Source organism: Melozone crissalis, unplaced genomic scaffold, assembly GCF_028551555.1.
Source record: "Melozone crissalis strain CALT ecotype California unplaced genomic scaffold, PUWL_Pcris_2 ptg000075l_1, whole genome shotgun sequence".
Classification (NCBI taxonomy): Eukaryota; Metazoa; Chordata; class Aves; order Passeriformes; family Passerellidae; genus Melozone; species Melozone crissalis.
Genome location: NW_026535852.1, coordinates 934828 through 958117, shown reverse-complemented (window position 1 = coordinate 958117; position 23290 = coordinate 934828). Strand labels below are relative to the sequence as shown.

The following is a 23290-nucleotide window of genomic DNA, read 5'->3' as shown; positions in this document are numbered from 1 at the left end:
CAGATTTGCAATCCTCTCTCTCTGTCTCTCTGTTTAATTCTCAAGAAGGCAAAAGCAATTCTAAAGGGGACCTGAATCCAATCAAGTTTTTCACATGCTTTAATTTAAGTAGAGAGGAAATAAATTAAAGAGTTGAGGCAAAAAATTGAGAAAGAGGATTCAGGGGTTGTTGGGCTTGGGTTTTTTATTTCGGTTTGTTTTAAAGTGAGAAGAGGGAAAGAGTCCCTCCCATTGATGGAAATGAAGGGCTGCCCAAAACTCAGTAGCAACAGAAGGAAAAATTATGATACACTTTTATCTTAGACATGCTTTGTTACTGAAATGTCAAAGCCACTGCTACTATATTTGTGAATCCCATTAGAATTAAAATTGCTGGGTATGATGAGACAGAGCAAATTCTGACTTTTTAGATTTTAACCACAACACTGCACTCAGAGATATTTTTCTCCTCCACCTCTCACAAACAGCCACCATTGTTCTCTGCCCCCAGACCAGCCAAAACGTCCAGTCACACTGAAGAAAATCCACAAGTTCCCTCTGCAGGGAAATACCACTCTCTGTGATGTTAACATTGCATTTCACTTCCCTGTGCTGAGTAAATGATCAGAAACCACTCCTGTGCTACAACCACACTGCTCACTTTCCTCTGTGCTACCAAAAAGTGATTTTTTGACATGTGGATCAGATGCTTTCCATCTTCATCCCTTTGAGTGGCTCCCAACCCCTGACTCCCACCAGGCTGCTGAAATCCTTGCATCCAATGCCACCCATACCAGAGAAATAACTTTTAAATGATGCACCCAATCAAAATACTCCAATGTAATGGAATAGGAAACAAAAATGGAGCCCAGCGAAGACAGAGGAATGGTTTAGGTGGAAAAGACCTCTGAGATCACTGAGTCCAACCATTAATCCATTCCCTACGTACCACATTCAGGTGTGGTTTTAGCACTTCCAGGGGTGGCAATTCCACCACTTCCCTAAGCAGTCTTTTCTGACCACCCTCCCAGTGAAGAAATTATTCCCAATACCCAACCTAAACCTCCCCTGGCACATCTTGAGGCCATTTCCTCTTGTCCTTTTGCTTGTTACTTATAATTTCCTTCAGCGAACTGTTTGAAGTATGTGGCCTTACTCAGTTACAACTTTTATTCATAAGACAGAGGAAAGTGTGAAAATTGTTTGCATAAGCAGGAAGTGCTAATTTTTTACCATCTCCACTTTCTAGTGCTATAAGATACAGTCCTCTTAAAAGAGCAGAGCTCTCAGGAAAAACGTGGAAAACCAGACATTTCTTAAATAACGCAGTAAATAATTTTTTCCCTAGGTCCCTCAGGAAAATAACCTTGCTGAAAAAGAGAAAGTGAGGAAGCAATATATTGTCTTTAGAGATGGGCAAATGCACTTTAGGAAGCTCAGAAAAACACATTACTGTAAAGCAAACCTGCAGCCTGACCCGAGCGTGGCTGAATGCTGCTCCCATCAGCTTTCCAGAGAGTGGAGGAAGTTCAGCACAGGGACAGATTTGCCTGCTCTGCTTTCTGAGTGCTGATACAACTCTGAAGAGAAGAATTAAACCTCACTGACATGGTTTTGGTGGAAGGTAGCTTGCATGCAGATTTGTTAAAATTTTATATATGTTGCTAATATTTAATCATAAAAAATTAATCTTCATTGTTGTCATTATAGCACAAGAGTTCTATTGTCATTACATTGCAAAAGTTGCATATTGCTAGAGTTTTGTACCTCCTTGATGTTTCTTGTAGGCATCTCCTCTAGGCACTGACTCTTCCTCATCCTCACAGCAGCCAACTAACTCCAGTTTCCCTCAACCAACCCATCCACTCTTTTATACAACCCTTCTTATTGGCAAAACTGCAAGCTGTTAAAATCAGGCCTGTTCCCAATCTCTAATAATTGGCTCAACTGCAACTCTTTAGGGGGTAAGATTACATCCTATACTACCTTTATTTACTTATGTTCTATCCCCCTATACTTCATCTCACTCCACCTGGAACCAGAAGAAATCTTGCATGTAGAGCATTCAGGGACACAGGTTAAATATATGTCGCATGCTTGGGTTTTGGCAGCTGTAGTTAAGCACTGACATCAAAGCAAAGCAAGAAACATCACTGCTCATCTCTACTAGACCCAGACTCAGTGAAATGGCTGCACTTAATCCCTGTGGTCACCAGCAATAATCTAATTCTGATCACAGGACTTCACACGGGACCAGTCTCCATAAAGAGTTTGTTTTTTCTTGCACTATGTACAAACCTCATGGCTGAAAAACCAGCCCTGTGCAAACTGAGCCCTTGGTGCAATCTCAAAAGCCCAAAGCTGCTTTGGACTATTCAGGGTGGGCCCACTTAAAGATGTTTTTGTGTTATTATCAAAATAGTTATAATAACTTTTGATTTTTTTGCTTCAAAAGAAATAATAAGATGTTCATTAATCAATTGAATTTAGTAGCACTTTATCTGTGGGAGGAGGACTGCCTTTGAGAAAATTTTTCTGAATATTTAGTTTTAAATAATCCATGAAGCTTGCTCATAGAAAAAAGTCATAAATTCAGTAAAAAGGTCTTTTAATCACAAAGTCCTTAAATGGAACTCAAGCCAATAAAAAAAAGGAAAAAAAAATTAACCCGACCAAAAAACCTTCCTCAAAACCCAGATTTATCAACCCCCCCAAAAAAGACCTAAAAAAGCCCCAAAACCCCCCCAAAAAAACAAACCCAAAAGCCAAACCTTTCTGAATTGAGTGTTCCCATCATAATGGCTCATCAATAGCAATCATTTGTTGACTGCTGGGCATTCAACAATGCCCAGCAGAGCCCAAATCTGCAGTGCTGAGTTTCAGATGTCACCATGTGATAACTCCTGGCAAACTCTGATGCTGCCTGCCAACCAGAGCAGCTCAGAAAAGCCCTTTGTGCAGAATGGGATCCAAGAGCCCCCGAGCCTTTTAAAGACGAGACTTGAGGAACTGCGTGTAAATAAATAATGCAATTCATTAGGCCAAATGTAGGTCAGTGTACGTCAGTGGCACTTCCCAAGCTGTGGTCCAGTGTGACTAATTCCTGGCTGATGGGCAGGAGGCTGGCTGGAAGGCTCATCACTTGTCACCAGCATGTCAGTCACAGGGTTCCTTCAGGGAACCAAGCTCCAACCATGCTCACCCACCTTTCCTCAGAGCTCACTCAAATATGCCATTGTGCACAGCTGCTGGTAGCTGTCTCTCCCCTTTTCTACATTTTTTTTATTTTAAGCAGTCACAGGCCATGTATAAATCAGAGAGATTCTTGCATGGTGTGTCATTAGACAGGAAAACGGGAATTCAGAAAGGTCGGGGCACCAACCTACTCATGATCCTGCTCTCGGCACTGTTCAGAAACACAGAAAAACTCAAAATCCCTGGCACTTATCAGGATCAGGACAGGAGGCATTCCTAATAGGAATACAGAGTGCAGTGACAGACCCCATCTAATTCTTCAGGCTTTGTTTACATCCATTCCTCATTCAGCTCCTCTCTCTTTGCTGATCCCTTACGCTGACCTTCCCTCCCAGTAATCCCTCCTGCCACAACCACACCCATCCTTTGCTCTCCCTGGGACTAATTAAGACATGAGTGGGTTCTGCTCTGTGCTTTCACCTGGGCACAGCCCAATCAGCAGTTATTCCACTTTCCTTCCTAGTCCAGCTCCGCAGTTCAGTGTGTGAAGAAGAAATGAGCCAAGCACTTGACTCCCCTCTGCCTTGCAGTTGCTCAACAGGAGCAGAAGCACAATCTGTGCTGGGGCACTTTACTATCCTATTATCCCTTGGGTTTATTATTTTTATTATTATTATTTATTATTATTTTTTGGTATTTTATTACACAAACCTCAGCTTTGCTGAGCTCTCTGGTCCTGTAGGGCTTAGCCTGCTTTCAGTTGTCACAAGGTCAGCACAAAGCTGATTCCAAAAGTCTCTTTTCTTTAGAAATGGTTTGTGAAGGAAAGCAGGAAAGGAAGGAAGTTTAACCTTTGAGCAAGCCATGTACAGCTATCCATCAGATATTCTAGGGTGATTCTAGGATGAACACAATGCTCTAGGCTGATTTAAGGTTTTACATTTAGTGCCATCAATGAAAACATGTAGGATTTGGTTATAGGTACAAAAGCAAACTGCGCTGCTTGCTCTCCCTATTATAATTCAAATTAATTTCAGACTCAGTTTCAAGTAAGCTAACAATGCAAAATTCTTCAGAAAATAAGGATTTTAGGAAAAGAAACACTGTAGCTGCAGCTGCAGAGCTTGGTACAGCAGTTACCTGCACTTTGTGAGCCCCTTGAGACTTGTCAGAGTTACCATCAATCCTTAATTTTGCTGACACTTCAGAGCTTGTCAGACACCACTGCAAAGTCAGATTGTTAAACAGCTGTGTCCAGTGGAGAGAGCTGAATATGCCATCTCACCATTATTACTCAAAATGGAGTTTTCCAGTATGAAAAGATTTCTCTGTATTTGCTGTTGGAGCTCAGTGTTTTCTGCTTTTCCTCAAAATAGCTTCACCCAAATAATTGTTTTAAAAATTATTTTAAATTTTTTTTTTTGCTACCTTTGCCCCTAGAGGAGATCCTGTAAAAGCTTTTTGGCCTCAGGTTTGCTGTCATATCAGAAGAATAAGTGTAGGAGCAAAACCCCAATTCTGGAACTGTTTCCTAACAGACAGAACAAGCCCCTGCACATGGAAACTTCACAGAAATTGGTATTTCTGTCTCCAAACATGGGCACCCTCCCCTTTATTGAACATGGAGGGTGATTTATTGGGGTACTCCCTGGAAAAGCTCTGGTAATAGGTCTTAATATGTTTCAACTCCCAATTACTTTACAATAACCTGGAGGCACGATATGAAATTGCAGCCAGGAAACAGAAGATGCTCCTGCCCAGCTGTATTTATTACACACTTGGATTTCTGTGGACATCACTGTGCTCCCTGGAAACCAAATATACAGATATGCCCAGGATAGCACACTGTGGCAAGACCAAAAACATTGTACAGTTTTAATAAAGGGACACTCTTCTAAAACTCTCTTTCTAAAAAGGCAGGATATATTTACCCTAGAAAAGTAAAAACATTGTGCTTTTGGGGTTTTTTTAGAAGGGAGGGAGGGAGGAAGGAAGGGAGGAAGGGAGGGAGGGAGGAAGGAAGGAAGGAAGGAAGGAAGGAAGGAAGGAAGGAAGGAAGGAAGGAAGGAAGGAAGGAAGGAAGGAAGGAAGGAAGGAAGGAAGAGAGAGAGCAGCTGCTCTGGACAATCTGTTCCAAGCCCTCACCACCCTCAGAGTAAAGAATTCCTCCCTAATATCCGGTCTAAACCTGCTTTCTAACAAGTTGAAGCCATTCCCCTTTGTCCTGTCACTCCATCCCTGGTAAAAAGTCTCTCCCCATCTTTCTTGTCAGCTCCCTTCAGAAAATGTTCTCATCTTTATCCTCACCACTCACACACTTTCTTTTTCCACTTTGTTTTTCTTACTTTTCAAGTAAATACTACCTTGTTTCCCCCCAAAAAGCCTTGTCCTCTTCAAACCATAGGTATCACTCTCAAATATATTTATAACTATATAACTATAATATATATTACATATTATCATATATATATATATATATGTAATTAGAACTATGATTATATTCTTTCCTTTTACAGTAGAGGTTTCCCCTCAAGCTGGCACTCCTTTTTGAAGATATTAATAAATAACCAATAAATCAGTTATTTAGAAAAAAATTAAAGAAGAAAATAAATGAGAACTTGATATTTTCCAATACTTAATAACTTCCAATACTTTCCTGAGTGCAAGACCAAATTCTTTGGTCTTGCACACTAAAAAATAAGTACAATAAATGGGGTTTTTTGACAGCATCGATTCTAATGAACTATGTTTTATTTTCATTTAAATGCCCAACTGCAGAACTGAGGGATTGTGAGATAATAAGAAACTTGCTAAAGTTTGTAATAGATTTTTAGTGATTGTAGCCTTGTCAACCATTGTCAGAGGGTGCATAAAGGAAAATAAAAATATTTAGATCTATATAGTTAAATGTTATTACACAGTTTTATTCCCCCAAAATTTGGGATTAAAACCACTATAAGCTAATAAAAATAAATTATCTGTAAGTGGCAGCCATAATGTTTTGAAGAGCTGCCATATTTTTTCCCTAAAAAGGAGATTACAGAGACGTGGGTGTCCCCTACTCCTGATTCTAGGGTGAAGGTAGGATTGAGTCACTCTCAGATATCACAGAGGCAGAAGGAATTCAGATTGTGTCCTCTCAGCCTATGTTTCCACAGAAAACAGCATTTTTTTTTCTTATAACAGAGAATGTATAAACTTAGAAAAAAATTAAGGTAGTTAATCATGAAGAAATTAATGTTTTTTCCTCCAGCCAAGACTCACACCTACAGATGTACATGCATCACATAGCAGATTATTTTAAGACTAAGCAAAATAAACACATCCATCCACTATTGAGTTAAATAGTTGCAATCATAGTTTAGAGAACCTTAATCATAATTCTGCATCAATATATACAGAATAATGGAAAGCTTGTGGTTTTTGCATTTAAATACAATTCTGTATTGGCTGAAGTGCTGGTGAGTCCAGCAATTCAGATATTCCAGACCTCTGTGCAAACACACCCAGCTGCAGTCGCTCAATGACAAAAAATTATGATATAATCCAAATCCAAAACCATATTAAGGAAGTGAATTTACCAAGCTTAGACAGTGCAACATAAAACAGCTGATCATCAATTACATGGGTTTTAAATATCTACCAAATACTTAGAAATTTCTTCGAATTATAATTTTTGAGAAAAATATTTCAAGGCAATGTCAGAAATCAATAAAACATGGAGAGAAATTAAATCTATAATATGAGCCATATAGAGACACAGGTATTGCCATCAATGACACAATTTTCCATAAAATGAAAATTATTAATATACTGAGGGGGTGTACAGGAACATTTCCACATGCTGAGCATCATAAACACAAACATATTCCTTGAGTAGACTGTACAACATTCAACTCAAACTATTTTTTCCCATTCTGCACAGCCCTGGAACAATACATTTCCAATTTCTGCACACATAAATCATTTGTATGTGCAATAACAACTGCACTCTGCATTATATATAATTCAGATATGTACTATACTGAAAATATTTCTCCTACCCATTTGTTCTCCCATAAATTCCTTGCAATGCGTATGCTTTAAAATGTTAGATTTTCTTTGCCCAAATTCCTGAACAATGCCTCACATTTTCTCCCTCTGTCAGTGAATAGATTAATGCACATAACTGCTTTACTACAGATTTTTTCACTTCAATATGTTCAGCTTATAGCAGTGCTTAAGCCTCCACTGTTATCTGTGAAGATATTTGGGATTAAAATGCTATGAAACTATAAATATTGATTACATACCTCATTTAAACATAACCAAACTCATTTAGACTCGGGATTTCTTCTAATCCATGAGCAACATCACTACTAAAAACAATTACAACCCAGCACATGTTTATGACACTCAAATTTCCTTGGCATGCAGGAGCGCTCTATCAAAGTTAAAATGCAAACCCACTGCCACAGCACCTGAAAGCTGGTTTTATGTCTGGTATAAAACAAAAAACATGTTATTTTCCCCTCAAGCAGCCTAGAAAAGCAGAGCTGTCTGAAGCCTTCATGTCACACACACAGAGTCACAGGGATGCAGCAACACTCAAGTGAAATACATTACTGGGAGGATGACATCCCACTCAGTTATAATTGAACCAAAGCAAACATCAGGCATTTGAGAGGGAAAAAAGAAACAGGAAACATCTCTGTCACATTCACATTCTCTGAAAAAGCCCTTTGCCCAGGATTTTGCTCCTGGGAAGCTGAGAAGCCTCAGAGAAAAAGGGAAACAATATTATTTCATTTGCTTCTCCTGTGTTTTGCTCATGTGGAATGTGTTTGGAGATTGTTTACACACAGGTGATTGTTTCATTGGATTATGGTGTGAGTTATTTTCACTCATTGGCCAATCAGGGCCAACTGTGTCAGGACTTGAGTTTTCATTATTATCTTTTTTAGCATTCTGTGAGTATCTTTTCTGTATTCTTTAGTATAGTTTAGTATAGTATTCCTTAATAAAATATAGTTAATAAATATATAGTATAGTTTAGTATAGTATTCCTTAATAAAATATATATATTAAAATAATAAATTAGCCTTCTGAGAACATGGAGTCAGATTCATCATTCCTTCTGTTGTCAGGCACTCTGCAAACACAATACATCTCTGCCATTGCCAGCTGGGAAAATCAAAAATAAAAATCCATGAGAGCCTACCTGAGACAAGCGAGACTGTGTCTTTCTCCCATGAGACAACAGTGATGTATGCCTCCACAGAGGAGGGGATAATGCACTTGAACACTGCTACATTGCCTCTCATGGCTTTCTGGTCCTCCACACGGACTGTATAGGGTTCCCGTAAAACTGCAGGGACAAGAGCAGCCTTTGTTACAGAAATTGGTACAGGAATTGCAGCCCCACTCCTCACCCACTGCCTCAGCCTTGCAAAGTGCCCCCAGAATCAGGCTGGGAGCTCTCATCTCAGGGAACGGCACTCGCTTACAAGTTGATACAAAAGCATTCCTGTTGTTATAGGATAGGGAATAAAACAATGTGGATACTGGAATTTTTAAGGTAAAAAGAAAGGTGTTTAATTTCTGACTTTAACATTTATAGTGTTAGGAAAATTAATCCACAAACACCAGAGGTTTATGTACAAAAAGAAGACAGAGGAGTCCTTTTACTTTATTCCAATAAAGGGAGAGGCCATGGGGCATTCCCCTGGGATCTCTCAAATTTTTGGAGGGCGCAGACTCCTTTTTATCCCAATTTCCTGGCTGCTTTTCTCTTCTCTCTTTCCTCATTGGCTGAGATTTTTGAGAGGGACAGACTGCCCAGAATGCCTGATACCAGAGATTTCCCAAAGATTTCCCTCTAATTTACAACCCTCCCTTTTAATTTTTAATTCTTACAGAATTTAGGGGTTTTTCTTCCTCATTGTTTCTTTCATCTCTCAATGTCTAATTTCGTTTATCAGCAAAACTGAAGTTTATTTGTAAAAGCAAATATCTTTTTCCATTCATCAATCAGTGGAATCCTTCCCATTGTTTGTCTCCCAGAGCTAGTTTTATCTCCCAGCAGACACACAGCTTGTTTGTAAAGACAAATCCACTGTTCCTCTCAATAGGTTTTCAAAAGTGACAGTGGATTGGAGGGTGACAGCACTACCTCTCCAATGACACTGGACAAACTAAAAGTTCAATAAATTCTTCTTTTGTCAGAAAAGAATGCAAAATTACATGTATTTACAGAAAAGTGTGTGAGAAAGTTCGTTACAAGAACATAAACATGCAAAGACTTAGAAGAGCTTAAAAAACAAGACAACACATTCCCAGACTTTTTGTTTCCTCAACATCTGCATCTCTTAATCTCTGTTCTTTCCTCTCCTAATTCTGGGTGGCTCAGGTAGGAGCTGCATATTTCTGTGGGTAAATGGTGTTATATTTCATGTTACTTGTGCAGCTTCCCCAGCCACATTTCCCTTCACAAAGGGTTTTGTGCTCTCTCAAAGAGCACAGAGGTACATGCAGGTGCTGTGTGTGAATTGGACATCCAGAGGGGAGAAGGGAAGGTCAGTGTCATTTAGGATTTTGAAGAAGTGAGAACCAAAGGAGAAAATCCATGGAGGTGACAGAGAGAAAAAAAGAAATGTATGTCAGGAACACGGAAAAATGAGAGTAAGAAGAGAGCTACATTTGATTGACCAGAAAGAGATCACTTAATGGGAGAAAAAAATCCCAGAAACAAAACCACAATTGTATTTTTAAAAAAACCATGTTATAATAAAATCTAACATGATTCAAAAAATGTTTAGAATCAGCATAGTATTTGTCTTGAGTATGAAAGAATTAATTTAATGGAATAAGAGAAAAAAAGAACAACTGGATGGACAAGGAGGATAAAAGCACAACTGGAAAAATCATTCCCACCACACCCAACTGATGATGTTGAGATGAGATGAAGTTGCACTGGGTAGGAGAATGGAAAGAAGGCAAATCCTGAAATAATTCCATGAAGAGTGAGGGATGAGCATTTCTGTGAGCTCATGGAGAAGGTGGCAGAGCAGAGAAGAGAGGGATGTTTCCTACAGCAAGTGAGAGGGTGAGACAGGACAGACAAGCACAACAAAGATTCTCCATGGAAACACAAGGTCAAGGTGCAAAATAAAAGGAATCACCAGAGCCAAAAGAAACCATTTCAATGAGAACAGGGATGAGTGCACTGGAAATTCCAGTGTGCCTGAGACCTGCATCTGCCTGAGGGTAAAAGCTATTGGGAAGAACAGCAATGCTGAGCTGCCATATAACAGGGACATTTCTTGCCCACCTTTCCTGTCCACAAACTGACCAAGCTCTTATACAAATACATTTAGCCCCACTGATTCCAGCTGAAAACTCAGTAAGTTCTTTTCAGAGTTTACAAAAGTGTTTCTAAACACCAGCAGCACTGGAGCTTCCAAATGTCTGCCCCACTTAGGATGTATTTCAAGAAAATGTCAGAGTAATGAAATGGAACCACAGTCTTCAAAACGCAAACAGCATCAAATTTTTGGGTCCATTGTTACCACTGCAAAAAGTAAGATTGAAGTTCTCCATCCCAAATATTGCTATAACAATGTAACTTATAGAAGCCCTAACCAAAAAGAAGTAAGTTTAATTAAAAATGAAATATCTTTTTTTAAAAGGAAAAAATATAAATTTTCTATTACAATATAGACACTGCTGGTTTTTAAAAGGGAATAATTGATTTCTAATCAAAGGTTAGGATTCTTAGCCCTGTTATGATCGTTAAACTGATATTAAAAGCACCTTTAATACAGTGACTTTAGAGCATTGGCTGCCCTGTGGTGAAGCAGTTCCCTGACCTTGTTCTACACCTAGGGAATGGCACATGGATCATCTTAACGAGGCTGATTTGTGTCTGTGCTCCTGCTCCAGCCATCATTCCTAGGAAAGGCCTGTTCAGCAGCAATACCCCAACTCACTGCTGAAGGTGGTTGCACTTTTCAGAGCACTTGGCTGTTGCTTTGATTTTTTAAGATTTTTTAAGCTTTCTGATGTTTACATTCTTGTAATGAATATTTCACACACTTTCTGTAAATAACTTATTGTTTTGCTTTCTTTTATGGAGGAAGAGAAATTTGATGGACTGTTTGTTTGTCCGGTGTCATTGGAGAGGTGGCACTGTCACCCTCCAATCCACTGCCACTTTTGGAAATCTATAAATGTTGGAGTCAGAAATTAAAAAGTGCTTTTAACCTTTAAAGAAGCAGCATGTTCATGTTGTGTTATTTCATGTCCTATAGTGACACTTGGCCACTTTGAAAATCTGCCCAACTGATCTTGTCAATAAAATCTGACACAGAAACCATGTGGAGCACAAAAACTGGAAAGAAGTTTATTAATTTCCTTGCTTTAAAAAAATTACATTATTGTGATTTATGAGGCTCCTCAGCTATTTCCAAATCATAGTTTTGACAGTTTCCATGAATAAATTGCTGATTTTTACTTTTTCTATATATTTTTTTTAATCCCAAGTCCTCAGGTCATTAATTTTTATGAGAATGTCAGCCTTTGCTTAAGAAAAAAAAAAAGTAGACTCTTCACTGCCATGACTGCACAGAAGAGCTTCAAGATAAAATGGAGACCTTTACTCCCATGTGGGACTGGCATAGAAGAGGATTAGGTTTGGGTGTCCAGGTTGGGGGTTATGATTTTTGAGAGGACTTTGGGAATATTTGTTGCACTAAATCTCAAATTACATGCAAAACCACAATTACAATTATCTGTGAGCTGGAATTTTTGTATCTGCTGCCCATATTCCTGGGAAAAGGGGTAAATGAGCTCCAGACTTTCTCAAGCTTTGAGAAATGTGCAGAACCATATATGTCTTTGTGCTATGACCAGATTATCCACTGATTTCTTCTGTGTTCTTAGGAAACCAATTGCTGTTGGAGTGCACTGGAAGCAGGAAATTAGGAAAAAAAATCATGTCAATTCATGCCAGTCTGAAATATTTTTCAGGTTTCACATGAACAGAAATAATTTGCAAGTGCCACATAAAGAAATGAAGTTTCTAATTTCAAATTTGAGCAAGCCAGGGTTTATCATCTGAGCATGAAATGCACTTGACTGCCATGCACAGAAGACTCCAAATTGTGTTTTCCTGTGATTGAGGGGTTGCACAGCCCTTGGAAAAGATGCTCACTGGTAGCTGTGGCCTGCCATCAGGCACAGGGACAGCTCTGACACAGCATCAGCTCATGTGAAGGAAAGGAACTCATTATCCAAACCTCAGATTAAATGAGAAATTGGGAAATTAGTGGAAATGGGGTAAAAGGTTACAAAAGAAAAGAAAAGAGGTAAAGGGGGCATTCATGACTTGGCAAAAAAAGAGGAGTCATTAACTTCTGAGCCAAGCACCTACACAGCCAACAGCAACGTCCTTTTCCAAGGCCCTTTTCTTATTTGCAAGGTTCATTTCTCAAGCAGAGGGAGAAATCTTGTTTTGGAGTTCCATGGATGAATGTTTGATACGTAAAGGAAGACCAGCTCAGAGCCTTAGCCAGCAAAACTGCAAGTTTTAGCCTTCTTTGTATCACCACATTAGTTTATCTAAGAAATGTAAAAATTGGAAAGCAATCCTGGAAAAAAATACTGCCCAAAAGATGTTCAAAATGGAGACACAGAAACAAATCCAGAAAAGACAAAAATAAACATTATGTTATCTCTAAATATAATTCTACCAGACAATTGCCCTCAAATCCATGACAGTAAAACCAAAAGCTCAAAAACCAGAACGGAGTTTTAAACATAAAGTTGGTTACAATGTGTTTGTATGAATCTTTGATTTTCAAGTTTTTGGTTTTTTTATGGACAACTAAATCATTTCATAAGAAGCACAGACCATCACAGAACTCCCCATATATGTAACATGATAACTTGCTTCTACTGGATGCTTCTTTTGCAAGAAAACCCACTTTCCTAGACTAAAATTTTAATGAGACACGAATTTTATGGAAACCTGGTTTTTATTCTTGCTTCCCAGCTGCCTACAAACTACAGATCTCTGAATGTTAACTTATTGTTAAGAAGAAGAGAGTGAATTTTATTATTTAAAAAGAAAGTCTCAGGCAGATCTGTTTTTTAACTCTTCACAGTTTATTTTTCCCCTGTGAAACTCCTGTGAAGACAAATCTCTAGAGGAAAGGTTGTTCTCTTCTGAGAAAAGCCAAGCATAGCTCTATCAAAAACAAAGAGCTTCCAAGGATTTGCATTGGCCAAGGGTCAGCTCCCAGAATATTTTTTGTTTGTTTGTTTGAATATTTTAATTAACTGAAGAAGACAGACCAAAATCTTCAAATGCTGTGCAATGATGTTTGTGTGTTGTAACAAAAGGCCTGATTTTGATCCCTCTGTAATTCCCCACTGGCTGACCCAGTCAATACAGAAAACAGATGCAAAACCATCCTGCTCATTTGCATATTTTAGCTTACAGAGAAAGCACTGCCCGTGGAGCCACATCAGCTTCTGAATCATTGCAGGAGACACAAAATTCTCTCTCAAAACAAAGCCCACAAACAAATGAGGAGAGCTGTGATTTTAGGCCAATCATTCCTCTTCTCTTCCAACTCATGTACAAAATCCATCTTTTTCGCACACAGTTCTTTAATGTGCAAGCATGGTTTGATTGTTGATTTGATTATCAGTTCATTTCTCCTTATATTTGTGCTCAACTGGTCTTTGGAAAGCTAACTTTACAGCACCAAAATAATTCAAACTGGGGAGGAGAGGAGAGGAAAGAATTCATGATATTACTTAATATTGTTAAGAGTTTAGAGGTTACACTTCCGGCCAACCTCCCTTGACAGCCAAATTCCTTCCCTCCTCAATCCCGTGTGAACCCAAAAAAAAGATTCAACTCACCAGCCTTAATGTGAACATCCTGACTCCTGATTTTCCCTGAAGGATTTTCAGCTGTGCAATAGTAAGTGTTATCATGGATTAAGTTATTAAAGCTTGAAGGAGGGAAGGGGAAGATTTGGAGAGTGCCATTGGGGTGGACGTGGCGGATCCCTGGGACATCGTAGATCTCCTCGCCCGTCGCTAGGTACCATCTGAGCGTCACCGGGGGGATCCCCGCTGCTGGACAGGGGACCAGAGTCCCTGTGGTGCTAGCAAACACTACCTCTTGCAGAGATGCATTGACAAAGTAGAGACTGGCGTGTAGCTCTTCACTGAAAACTGCAAGACAAGAGGAAAACAAGAACAGACGTTGAAGACCTGAGGAATTTCGGCAGCGCGCGACGCGGTCCGACAGCGACGCCAAGTCAAACGCGACGCCCAGGGAAGGTAATCAAAGCTAATCTGGATGATGATGATTTATTTTATTTTAATAAAATAAATAAATAAAATAATAAAATGTTTCTCATTTTCAAATATAATACCGCCAGGTTAAACACAGTAAGGGGTTTTGCACCCAAAAGTAAAATGAGAAACCCCTTTTGGTGTTTTGGATACAGATCCGCTCACTTCTGCACTTGCTGAGGCAGCACTCTTCCTACAGCCTGCAAAAATCTATCAGTAATCTGCCTTTATGAAATTCCAGAGACTGAATTTCTGCCTGGAACACAGGCAGTTTCTGTTAGCATCCCTAAATTTATCATTACAGTCTTCCCAAGGCAAAAATTATTTATAAAGTTATAAAAAGAACTGAGCAAACAGTGAAAAGAAATTCCCATAACTCCTTAATAGTAACACATGTCTACACTTAATACAGATACAGCTTACTAAATGTTTTATATAATTTGGTCAGGTCTTTCTAAAGACCTCTAAACCCAGGTGCCTATGATAATCTTGGTTCTGCCATCCATGTGACTCCATGGAGTCCCACTCCTAGCCCTAAACTGAAGAATCTGCATCACTGGAAAGAGCCAATATTAGACAGAGCACCAGATTAACCACCTCTGCCATGGGCTATTCAGCTCTCACTGGAGGAGTTGAAGTCTCCAGGTGGTTTAAAAGTTCCCCAACATTTTCTCTAAAGTACCTTCCTAACCTCTGTTGGAGAGCTGATAAGCCTAACACACGATTTTTGTTTTCCAATAAATGGTAGGATAAATTCCAATACCACCAATCTGATTTGTATTTGCATATAGTGTTCACTTGTATTTAAAAAAAATGGTCAGTTTTGCTTGACACAAACAGAGATTTGGACGTTTCACTCTAGATTTTGACAGGATTTTCTAAAGCAAGGCTGGTAAGGGGTCAGTTTTTGAAAAGGTGACCCCACTGGAGGAGATCCCAGAGAGCAGTGATGAGACATTTCAGGGCAGCCTTCATTTGCACAATATGGATTCTTTAATCCTGCAGAAAGAACTTGCAATCCCAATGCTAAGCCATGAACTCTCTTGTCTAACTCTGCCACTGTATTTTATGATAGTTTGGAACACAAAATAGACAATTTTTTTCTTCTCTTTTTTGATAATTTACAAAGCAACAAGGTGGGAAGGTGTTTATTCTAAATATCAATCAGGAGAGACTCAAAGGAGAGCAAAACTGGCTCTGGGAATCCCTGGAAATTAAAAAAGAGAGACACCATCTCCAATAGGGAAAGATGCCTGGCATGAGGCAGATAAATGAGTGGCGCAGAGAAGGTTGAAAGGCACTTGGAGCTTCAGAAAGAAGAAATTTTAACTCTGGAACTGAGCTCCTGCATTTGGATGAGGCAGGTGCCAGCACAGAATAAATCCCCTGAAAGAGAAATTCCACCTAGTGGGTGCAATCCCAAGGGGAACTCAGGCATCTGGAAAGCAAAAATAGGCACAAAAGGACTAAACACAGGAAGAAGCTGAATCCTCATTCAGAAGGAGTGAATAGGATGGTGCCACTTTTACATAATCACATTTCTAATTATAGTTGTACTTTGAAGCAGAGAACAGCATTGTTGGTAACATAATAGAGAAGTGGGGAAAAAAACCAATTTAGCATTGTTCATCTGCTGTACAAGCTTTTCTCTGCAAATACAAATGAAACAATCAACAGGGCATTTAAATTTCCATTGGCCAACAAGAGAATCACGTGGAAGTAATAAACACAGTTCACATTTGCCAGCTTTTATTGTGCTGTGCTGCTTCTTAGCAGATATTCAAGCAAATCCAGTAGATTTCCTGGCCAAGAACAAAGAGGTAAATACCAAATTATGAATGCCATAAAAATAGAGAATATCAGAACTCTGTTTGACACTTCCATAGAATGTAACTTCCCAACCAAACACAGCACAGCTAGAGATTCACACTAGCAGCACATAACAATGAATTTTTCCAGCTGCTTTGTATCCCATGTAGAAGCTTTCCCTACTTTTGACAAACTTTGCATCCATCAGCCAGTGCAATAGTGCTTCATTTTAAACCAGCATCTGCTGCACATTCATCCTAATGGCAGCCACAAACACACCAAGATCCCTGGAAAATAATCACAGTGCTGTAATACACACACTTATACACAGTGCTGACAGCCCAGATGCTTTTTGTGGTGGAATTCACTGTGTAAGCCACGTTGGAGACATCCAATGACAAAAATGGGATTTCAGAATCTTTTATTAAAAAGATATTTCTCCTGAACATTCTGTAGGAAGAAAGGGATTGGCTGAATAACAGAAAAAGTGATTCATTGAAACCTAATTGAAGCTGAGACAAGTCAAAGATGATGTGTAATTAATTATATGTTACTTAATGATAGAACATGAGCCAGCTAAACACTGTGTTTTTCAGAAAGGAGAAGCAGCTCAGAATAAGAGTTGTAAGGGAGAGTGGTTGGGGAAACTGATGAAAGTTATGGAAATAAAACAGCAAAGAGAAATACTGGAAGAATGGAAAATACAAAAAAAAAAAAAAGGCAATCATAGAAGAGAAAATAACATCCAAGGCAGAACTGAAAACTCTTGCAGCTGAGTGACTGCACTTGGCCTGGACAGAGATCACATCATTTCACAGTGTAAGGGAAGAAAAGGAAGAAAAGATTCTTCCTGAATGAGGGTTATTTATTACCAAACCAATAATTCTGGAGGGAAACAAGAGGAAAGCCGCACCTCAGCAGTGCTCAGGTGCCCCAGCTGGAATGAAAAGGTGACAAACAATCTGCACCTGCAGGCACTTTGGGGCAGGAAGGCAGAGATTTGTGTCCTCGGCTGAGTGGATAAAGGGGAACATCAACAGTTTATCGGATCAAAGGACAAGAAGCACTTCTGGATTCTAAGGCTCAATAGATGCCAGGATCTCTCTCCTGCAAAATGGGGAGAGAGGTATGGGTGAGGGAAAAACAGAGGGGAGAGAGGGAGGGAGATGGGAGGTGGATAAATTTTTTGCAGGTTCAATCAGTATTCCTTACTCTCAAGCACTTGAAGCGATAAGGGGAGCTGACAAAGCATTGCAGCCAAGGAAATTCATCCTGATTTTCAGGAGAGACAAGGCTGCTGCACTTAGCAAAGTGCTGAATGCATCAGCCAGATGCAAAATTTCTGTTGGCACTTGAGAGATGTCTTTTCAACTGAAATGATTCTTTACAAGCTGCTCAGTGGGGCTGTGAGCTGATCTCCCCCAGCCAGGGACACTGAGCACTGAGAGCCAGGCTGGGCAGGGGGAACTTGGATGGACACACAGCCAGGAACATTTAGGCTGGGTTTGGCATTTCCAACACCTGTAGCTGTTGGCACAGCTGAGAATTGAGTCATTTTGTTGTTTTTACAGAGGTGGCCTTTTCTCTCAGGCAGGTCACTCCTCCAGGTCTGTGCATGATGAGCATTGAAGCTCTTCTACAAGGACCTGGCCAATACCTCCTGTGATATTCCTGCCTATAAAGGATTTGTTAAGGTTTCTCAAAGAAAACCAGGTTGAAACTGCTGTTTCTCAATCCTCCTTTTTCCTGGGCAGAAAGGTGTGTCACAAAGGTGTGAGAGAGAAGATCCTACATTTAAATGACAGCACTGCATCCATCCAGCTTGGGCTTGCCCCGTGTGGAGTCTGGTGACATGGAGGGATCAGCACCAACAAAGAGATGAGAGAAGAAATGCAAAAGCCGTGAAACCATCTGTCCTCTTCCCTTCTGTGGAAACCCAGGGCACTGGGAATATTTCTCTGTCTGCTCTGGGGTGCCCTGACCCCCAGGGCAGCACTGACTCTGACCCCCATTCATGGAGAAAGTTTCCTAAACTCCAGAATAGACTGGCATCCACAAAAGTGTGAAATAGATTATAGAAAGCAGTGTAGGTGTATCACTTGGTGAGAAATTGAGGTGTTGGGATTTTTAGTGTGTTGTGGATGGAAGCAAGATGGAGGGCACAGGGTGTTGTCCTGGGTTTCTTCTTCATGCTTCTTCTTCCTCCTTCTCCATGGGTTTGGGTGGCATTTTGTAATTGGGCAGAAAAGTCCCCATTGCAGCTCTTTGGGATCAGTTATTGGGTTAAAAGGGAAAATAATCCAGGTGTCAGTTCTTCACTGGATAGTTTAGTCTTAAAAGCCCTTGTACCAAGAGATTGTTGGCCATTTTGTGCCTTCTAATGAAAAGCTGCTGAGCTCACAGCAGTGAGACTTTTTTACTGATAAGAGATAATAAACACCTGAGTGTGAACATGAAACACCATCTCAAGTGCCTTCAATCCAGACCCAGAGAAACCCACAACTGGTACCACCACACCCTTCCTCCACAATGGGTCCCCTTCACGTTGTTTCAGCTCCAAGAACCTTTACCCTAAAGATGCCAAAAGTGAACATTTTCCTGCAGCTTGCATGGAACAAAAGAAAATTTTGTATCTGTTCAACTCAGTGGCAGAATGCAATGCTGAGCCTCAGTGCTGTACATAATTCCTTTTCATCATGTGCTCTTTCATCTTTTAGTAAGCTTAAATAACACTTGTGTGATTTTGAAGATTTTTTTTGGGCCTTATGTTCTTCCAATGCTCTCTTCTCCTATTCTGCAATTGGCCATTTGAAGCCCCATTTTTCTCTTCAGCTCTTGAATGAACTGAAATACTTTTGGTTGAGAGACCATTCACCACAGTCAAAAATATTAATAAAATGTCTCTGAACAATTAATTGGTACTTATATTTAATTCACCTTCTGTACCCTTTTCAAGGACTAAATGCTGTTCCTGTAATGTCTTTGCAAGTGGAAAGTTTGGTCTTAAATGAATAACAATTTCAAACTAAGGGAAAAATTATTTCTCATCCATTTGATTAATCAAATCCAGCATGAAATATTTATATAGATAAATTAAAAGATATGAATCAAAGTGAAAGTCTGGAGCCGAGAGACCACTGAGATTATTTAGATAAAATAAAAATCAAAACAGAAAAGATAAATTATACAATTAAGCAGTTGACTGCACTCCTGCACTACAGCAGGTTGGCAGAAACAGCCTGAACTGTGTTACAGTGGAACTTCAGGTTTGCCACAGCTTTGGACATCAATGTTCCCTCTCTTTTTCTGTTTAATGAGGTTGTGATTGAGGAACTGGGCAACAATCAAGTTTTCTTTCAGATTTATTGGATATATATGTGCCACCTTCAATAGTAATTTTTTTTTAATACAGCTGCCTAAACACAAGAAACATAGAAGCAAACCCAAGGAATATAATAAAAATATAAAGATAAAGGAAAGAAAGGACAGTATTTAATAAAGTCTCAGCTCCTAGTGCTGAATGGGAATTGCAGAAACCTGGGACTGCTTTTTATAATGATGGGACAGCACATTCCAGAAGAGCCTGACATTTGGAAAAATTTTTGCCAACAGATGCCAAGCAAGATGAGACACATTCCCTTAAGAGGTTTAAGGAATAAGAACCTCTGTAATCTTATCAGCTCATCAAGCTCTACTAAAAGTTTAAGAAAAACAATAAAATATCAATATCCTACATGCCTTCTGGAAGAAGCCTTTTCCTTCAGAAAATTCAAAAATAGGGGTTTTTTTAAAGTTCTTTTGGTTTTGGAGTTTGTTTTGGTTTTTTGGTTTGGTTTTTTAAAATTTTATTTTGTTTTGGTGCAGGAGATGGCGCCTAAAAATATTTAGTAAAATCAGGGCAAAAAAAGACAAAGATCACAGAATATCCTGAGTTGGAAAGGACCCACAAGGATCATCTGGTCCAACTCCTGGCTCTGCACAGGATCATCCCCAAGAGCCACACCAGATGTTCCCTTTCATCCCCAAAAGGGGACAGGGAAGAGATTAAATAACAGAGATTATTTGGCAAAATGGAAGAAGAAGGTGACAAGGCAGGTGGGAGTCGGAAGGATGTTAAGACTCAAGGAATTCCCCAGAATTTCCTCATATCTCTTGGAAGATCTGCTATCAGCCAGACAGCTCTTTTTTCACTGCCCTGAAATCAGGGTAAAAGCAGGCCAGAAAACATCATTGTGATCGCAGCCATTAAAAGCATATGCCTGTGAGGTAGACACCTAGAGAGAACAAAAGACCCAATTATAGCAAAACAATTGAAAACGTTTTTAAAGTGAGAATTTAAGCCTCACTTTTCATATGGTCAGCGAAAAATATTGAAGTCCTCCCTAACAGAGGAAAATAAAATATTGATTTTTCACTGTAAATACAAATATCTTGTAAGACAATTTAGTGGAATTAATCTAAAAAGCAGTCAAAAAAAAAAAAAAAATAAACCCAAGCCAACTTTTGTAGGAGAATGGCTGAAGCCATCTAAACAACAAATTATATTTAAAGAAACTGAATTACCAGGATCACACTACAGGTTAATTACCCTGTTGACATCCAAACAATACAGTATACTAAGATAATCTTTTTTGCATAAACACACACACAGAGAGAACTGATAAATGAAACATTTCTGAATGCACTGCTGTGCCTTTCAAAGCAGTAGAAACATTACAAATGCAATCACAGATATGCTGATTACTCATTGCAGAGCACAGGGAGGGGGAGAGAGCCTGGGTGGGTGGGAGGGTGCAATGCTGATGGGCTGTGTCACTATTTAGGATGTTTTTAAATTTTTTTTCAAGATTCTATAATGGATCACCATGAATGAGATTTTAAAAAGAGAGATTTAAGGAAAAAAGAGGCTAAATTGGCCTTTTTTCCTCCAATACGTCTCCCCTTGATGAACTGAAAAAAAAAAAGCCCTCATTTGAAAAGAATCAAAACCTGATTAGACACTTACAAACAAGAATGTTATTATCACTACTCAATTATCCGGTAACAGGCTATGCAAAGTGACCTAGAGAAATTACTGCAGCTATTGTGGAAAGATCAGAGTGATGAGGCATTACAATAATCCATCTGTGATCGTGTCTCCCTCTAGGGGTTTTATCTAATGACTAGCACACAAGGTTGATAAATATTATAAATTTTATTAGAGCAAGGGGAAAGCAAATGTACTTTTACAACTTTGGCTTTGATTCTGGCTCTGGACAGGGATTTCTTTTGCTCCTCTGAATGGATGGGGATTGAACATTCCTCATTGTTTGATGGGATGGAGGGTAAAAGGCAGCTCACAGGAGGAGTAAGTTTCAGGTGAAAGCAGAATAAGCAACTTCAAGAACTTCAAGAATAAAGATGCTCTGACCAGACTCCAAAATAAATCTTATTAAAAAGGAATTAATAAAATGAAGAGTGAAAGCAGCCCTAAAGAAGAATTATGAGAGAATGCTAAAACCAAAATAGATTTAACATGGAAAACCAAATTAAATCAGTTGCCTAAAATTATCTGATATTAAAAATTAAATTAGAAAAGAGATGAAGATATTAAACTAATACAATTACAAAAACACCAATTAAGCACCACCACCCACAACAGATTTAAGTCAAGTCAACAAAAGAGAGCACAATTCTTCCCACAGTATAAAATCTCAAAATGCAGAACTATTTCCCATATTGTGTGTTGTGTAAGAGTAGCCAGTATTTTAGGGCTCAACAATATAAATTTGCTATGTGTCCACCAAAAAACCCACCAAAAAATGATGGTTTTTTTCAAATTGCTGCTCTGATTCAATGTGCCAGTGCTCAACCTTTTATTCCAAAGGGTTTCTCGTTTGAATCAGTTTCAAAATCAGAACCACTAATGAGGATAATTAAGTATGCAGTTGGTTTTGCCCACAAATAATAATCACTATGGAAAAAAAGCACTCAGCATTGCATTATCATTCTCAGAGGACAGAAACTTCCACTAAATCAAAGCAGGCTTCCACAATTAAAAGCAAAGGTTCTCAGGTGAAACCATAAAAAGAAGCAGAACTCACAAGGCAGGGAGAGAAGTTTGGGTTTGGGTGGAGTGCACAATGCAATAAATGCAAGTGATGGGAGATTTTAATCAGCTAGAAAGGAATAATTTGTGGTTAAAAAAATACCAGCCAAAAAACCCAGACTGAAAAAACCCACATAATTGTCAATCTATGGGCAAAAAAATATGCATCCGTGCTTCTTGAACTCAAAAACTCAATTCCACTCATTCCTATCATAAGGAGCAGACAGCAACACCAAAAGCAATGGGACAGAAATTAGAGAAGAGCCTTAAATTTATTTTTTCCCCTCAAAAATATTTTATGAGAAAGAAATAAAGATAATTAGATGTGTCTCAGGTTTTTGAAAAATTGAATTAATCCATATTTGTATAGATTTCTTTTAAATGGTTTATAAAACTATCACTTTTTCCATAAGCAGAGCCATTATTTTCAATGCTTTATTGGTTGAGATTTAGCAGATTTCAATCTGGGGCTTGTCTTCAAAATGCTGCAGTTGACCTAATGCTCCTGAGAGAGCCCTGATGGCCACCAACCTCACATCCTAATGGGACCAACATGGTTTTACAAATAAACAGCAAAGCTGAGCATAGTTTTTATTAGACCTGTCCAGGAAGGAGACAAATTAAAAAAGTATCATCTCTTCCATACAAAAATGGAAACAAAATAAATCTAAATTTTCAGTGAAAATAATTAAATGTCAGGAGGACACATGGACAAAATTCCATGAGGGTTGTTTTCGAGAAGAGCAGTCAACTCCATTTTGAGTATCACAGTCTGGTGACTTCTCTGTCACCTTTCCCACATCCCAGAGGAAGACTCTGCCAATCATGCAAGCCATGAAGGTTCTTTCATTTGGATGCAGGGAACAGCCA

At 39.0% G+C, this 23290-nt stretch overlaps 1 protein-coding gene across 4 annotated transcripts in view; it reads right to left on the bottom strand.

Annotated features, from left to right (window-relative positions):
- Positions 1–23290, bottom strand: part of DSCAM (DS cell adhesion molecule) — a 467981-nt gene that overhangs the window by 387637 nt on the left and 57054 nt on the right. For all 4 annotated transcript variants that reach the window (XM_054290027.1, XM_054290028.1, XM_054290029.1 and 1 more), the window contains exons 2-3: positions 14083–14400; positions 8375–8521 (exon numbers count right to left, since the gene is read on the bottom strand). In XM_054290027.1, the coding sequence (XP_054146002.1) occupies positions 8375–8521; positions 14083–14400 (465 nt within the window). The remainder of the gene's footprint in view (positions 1–8374; positions 8522–14082; positions 14401–23290) is intronic.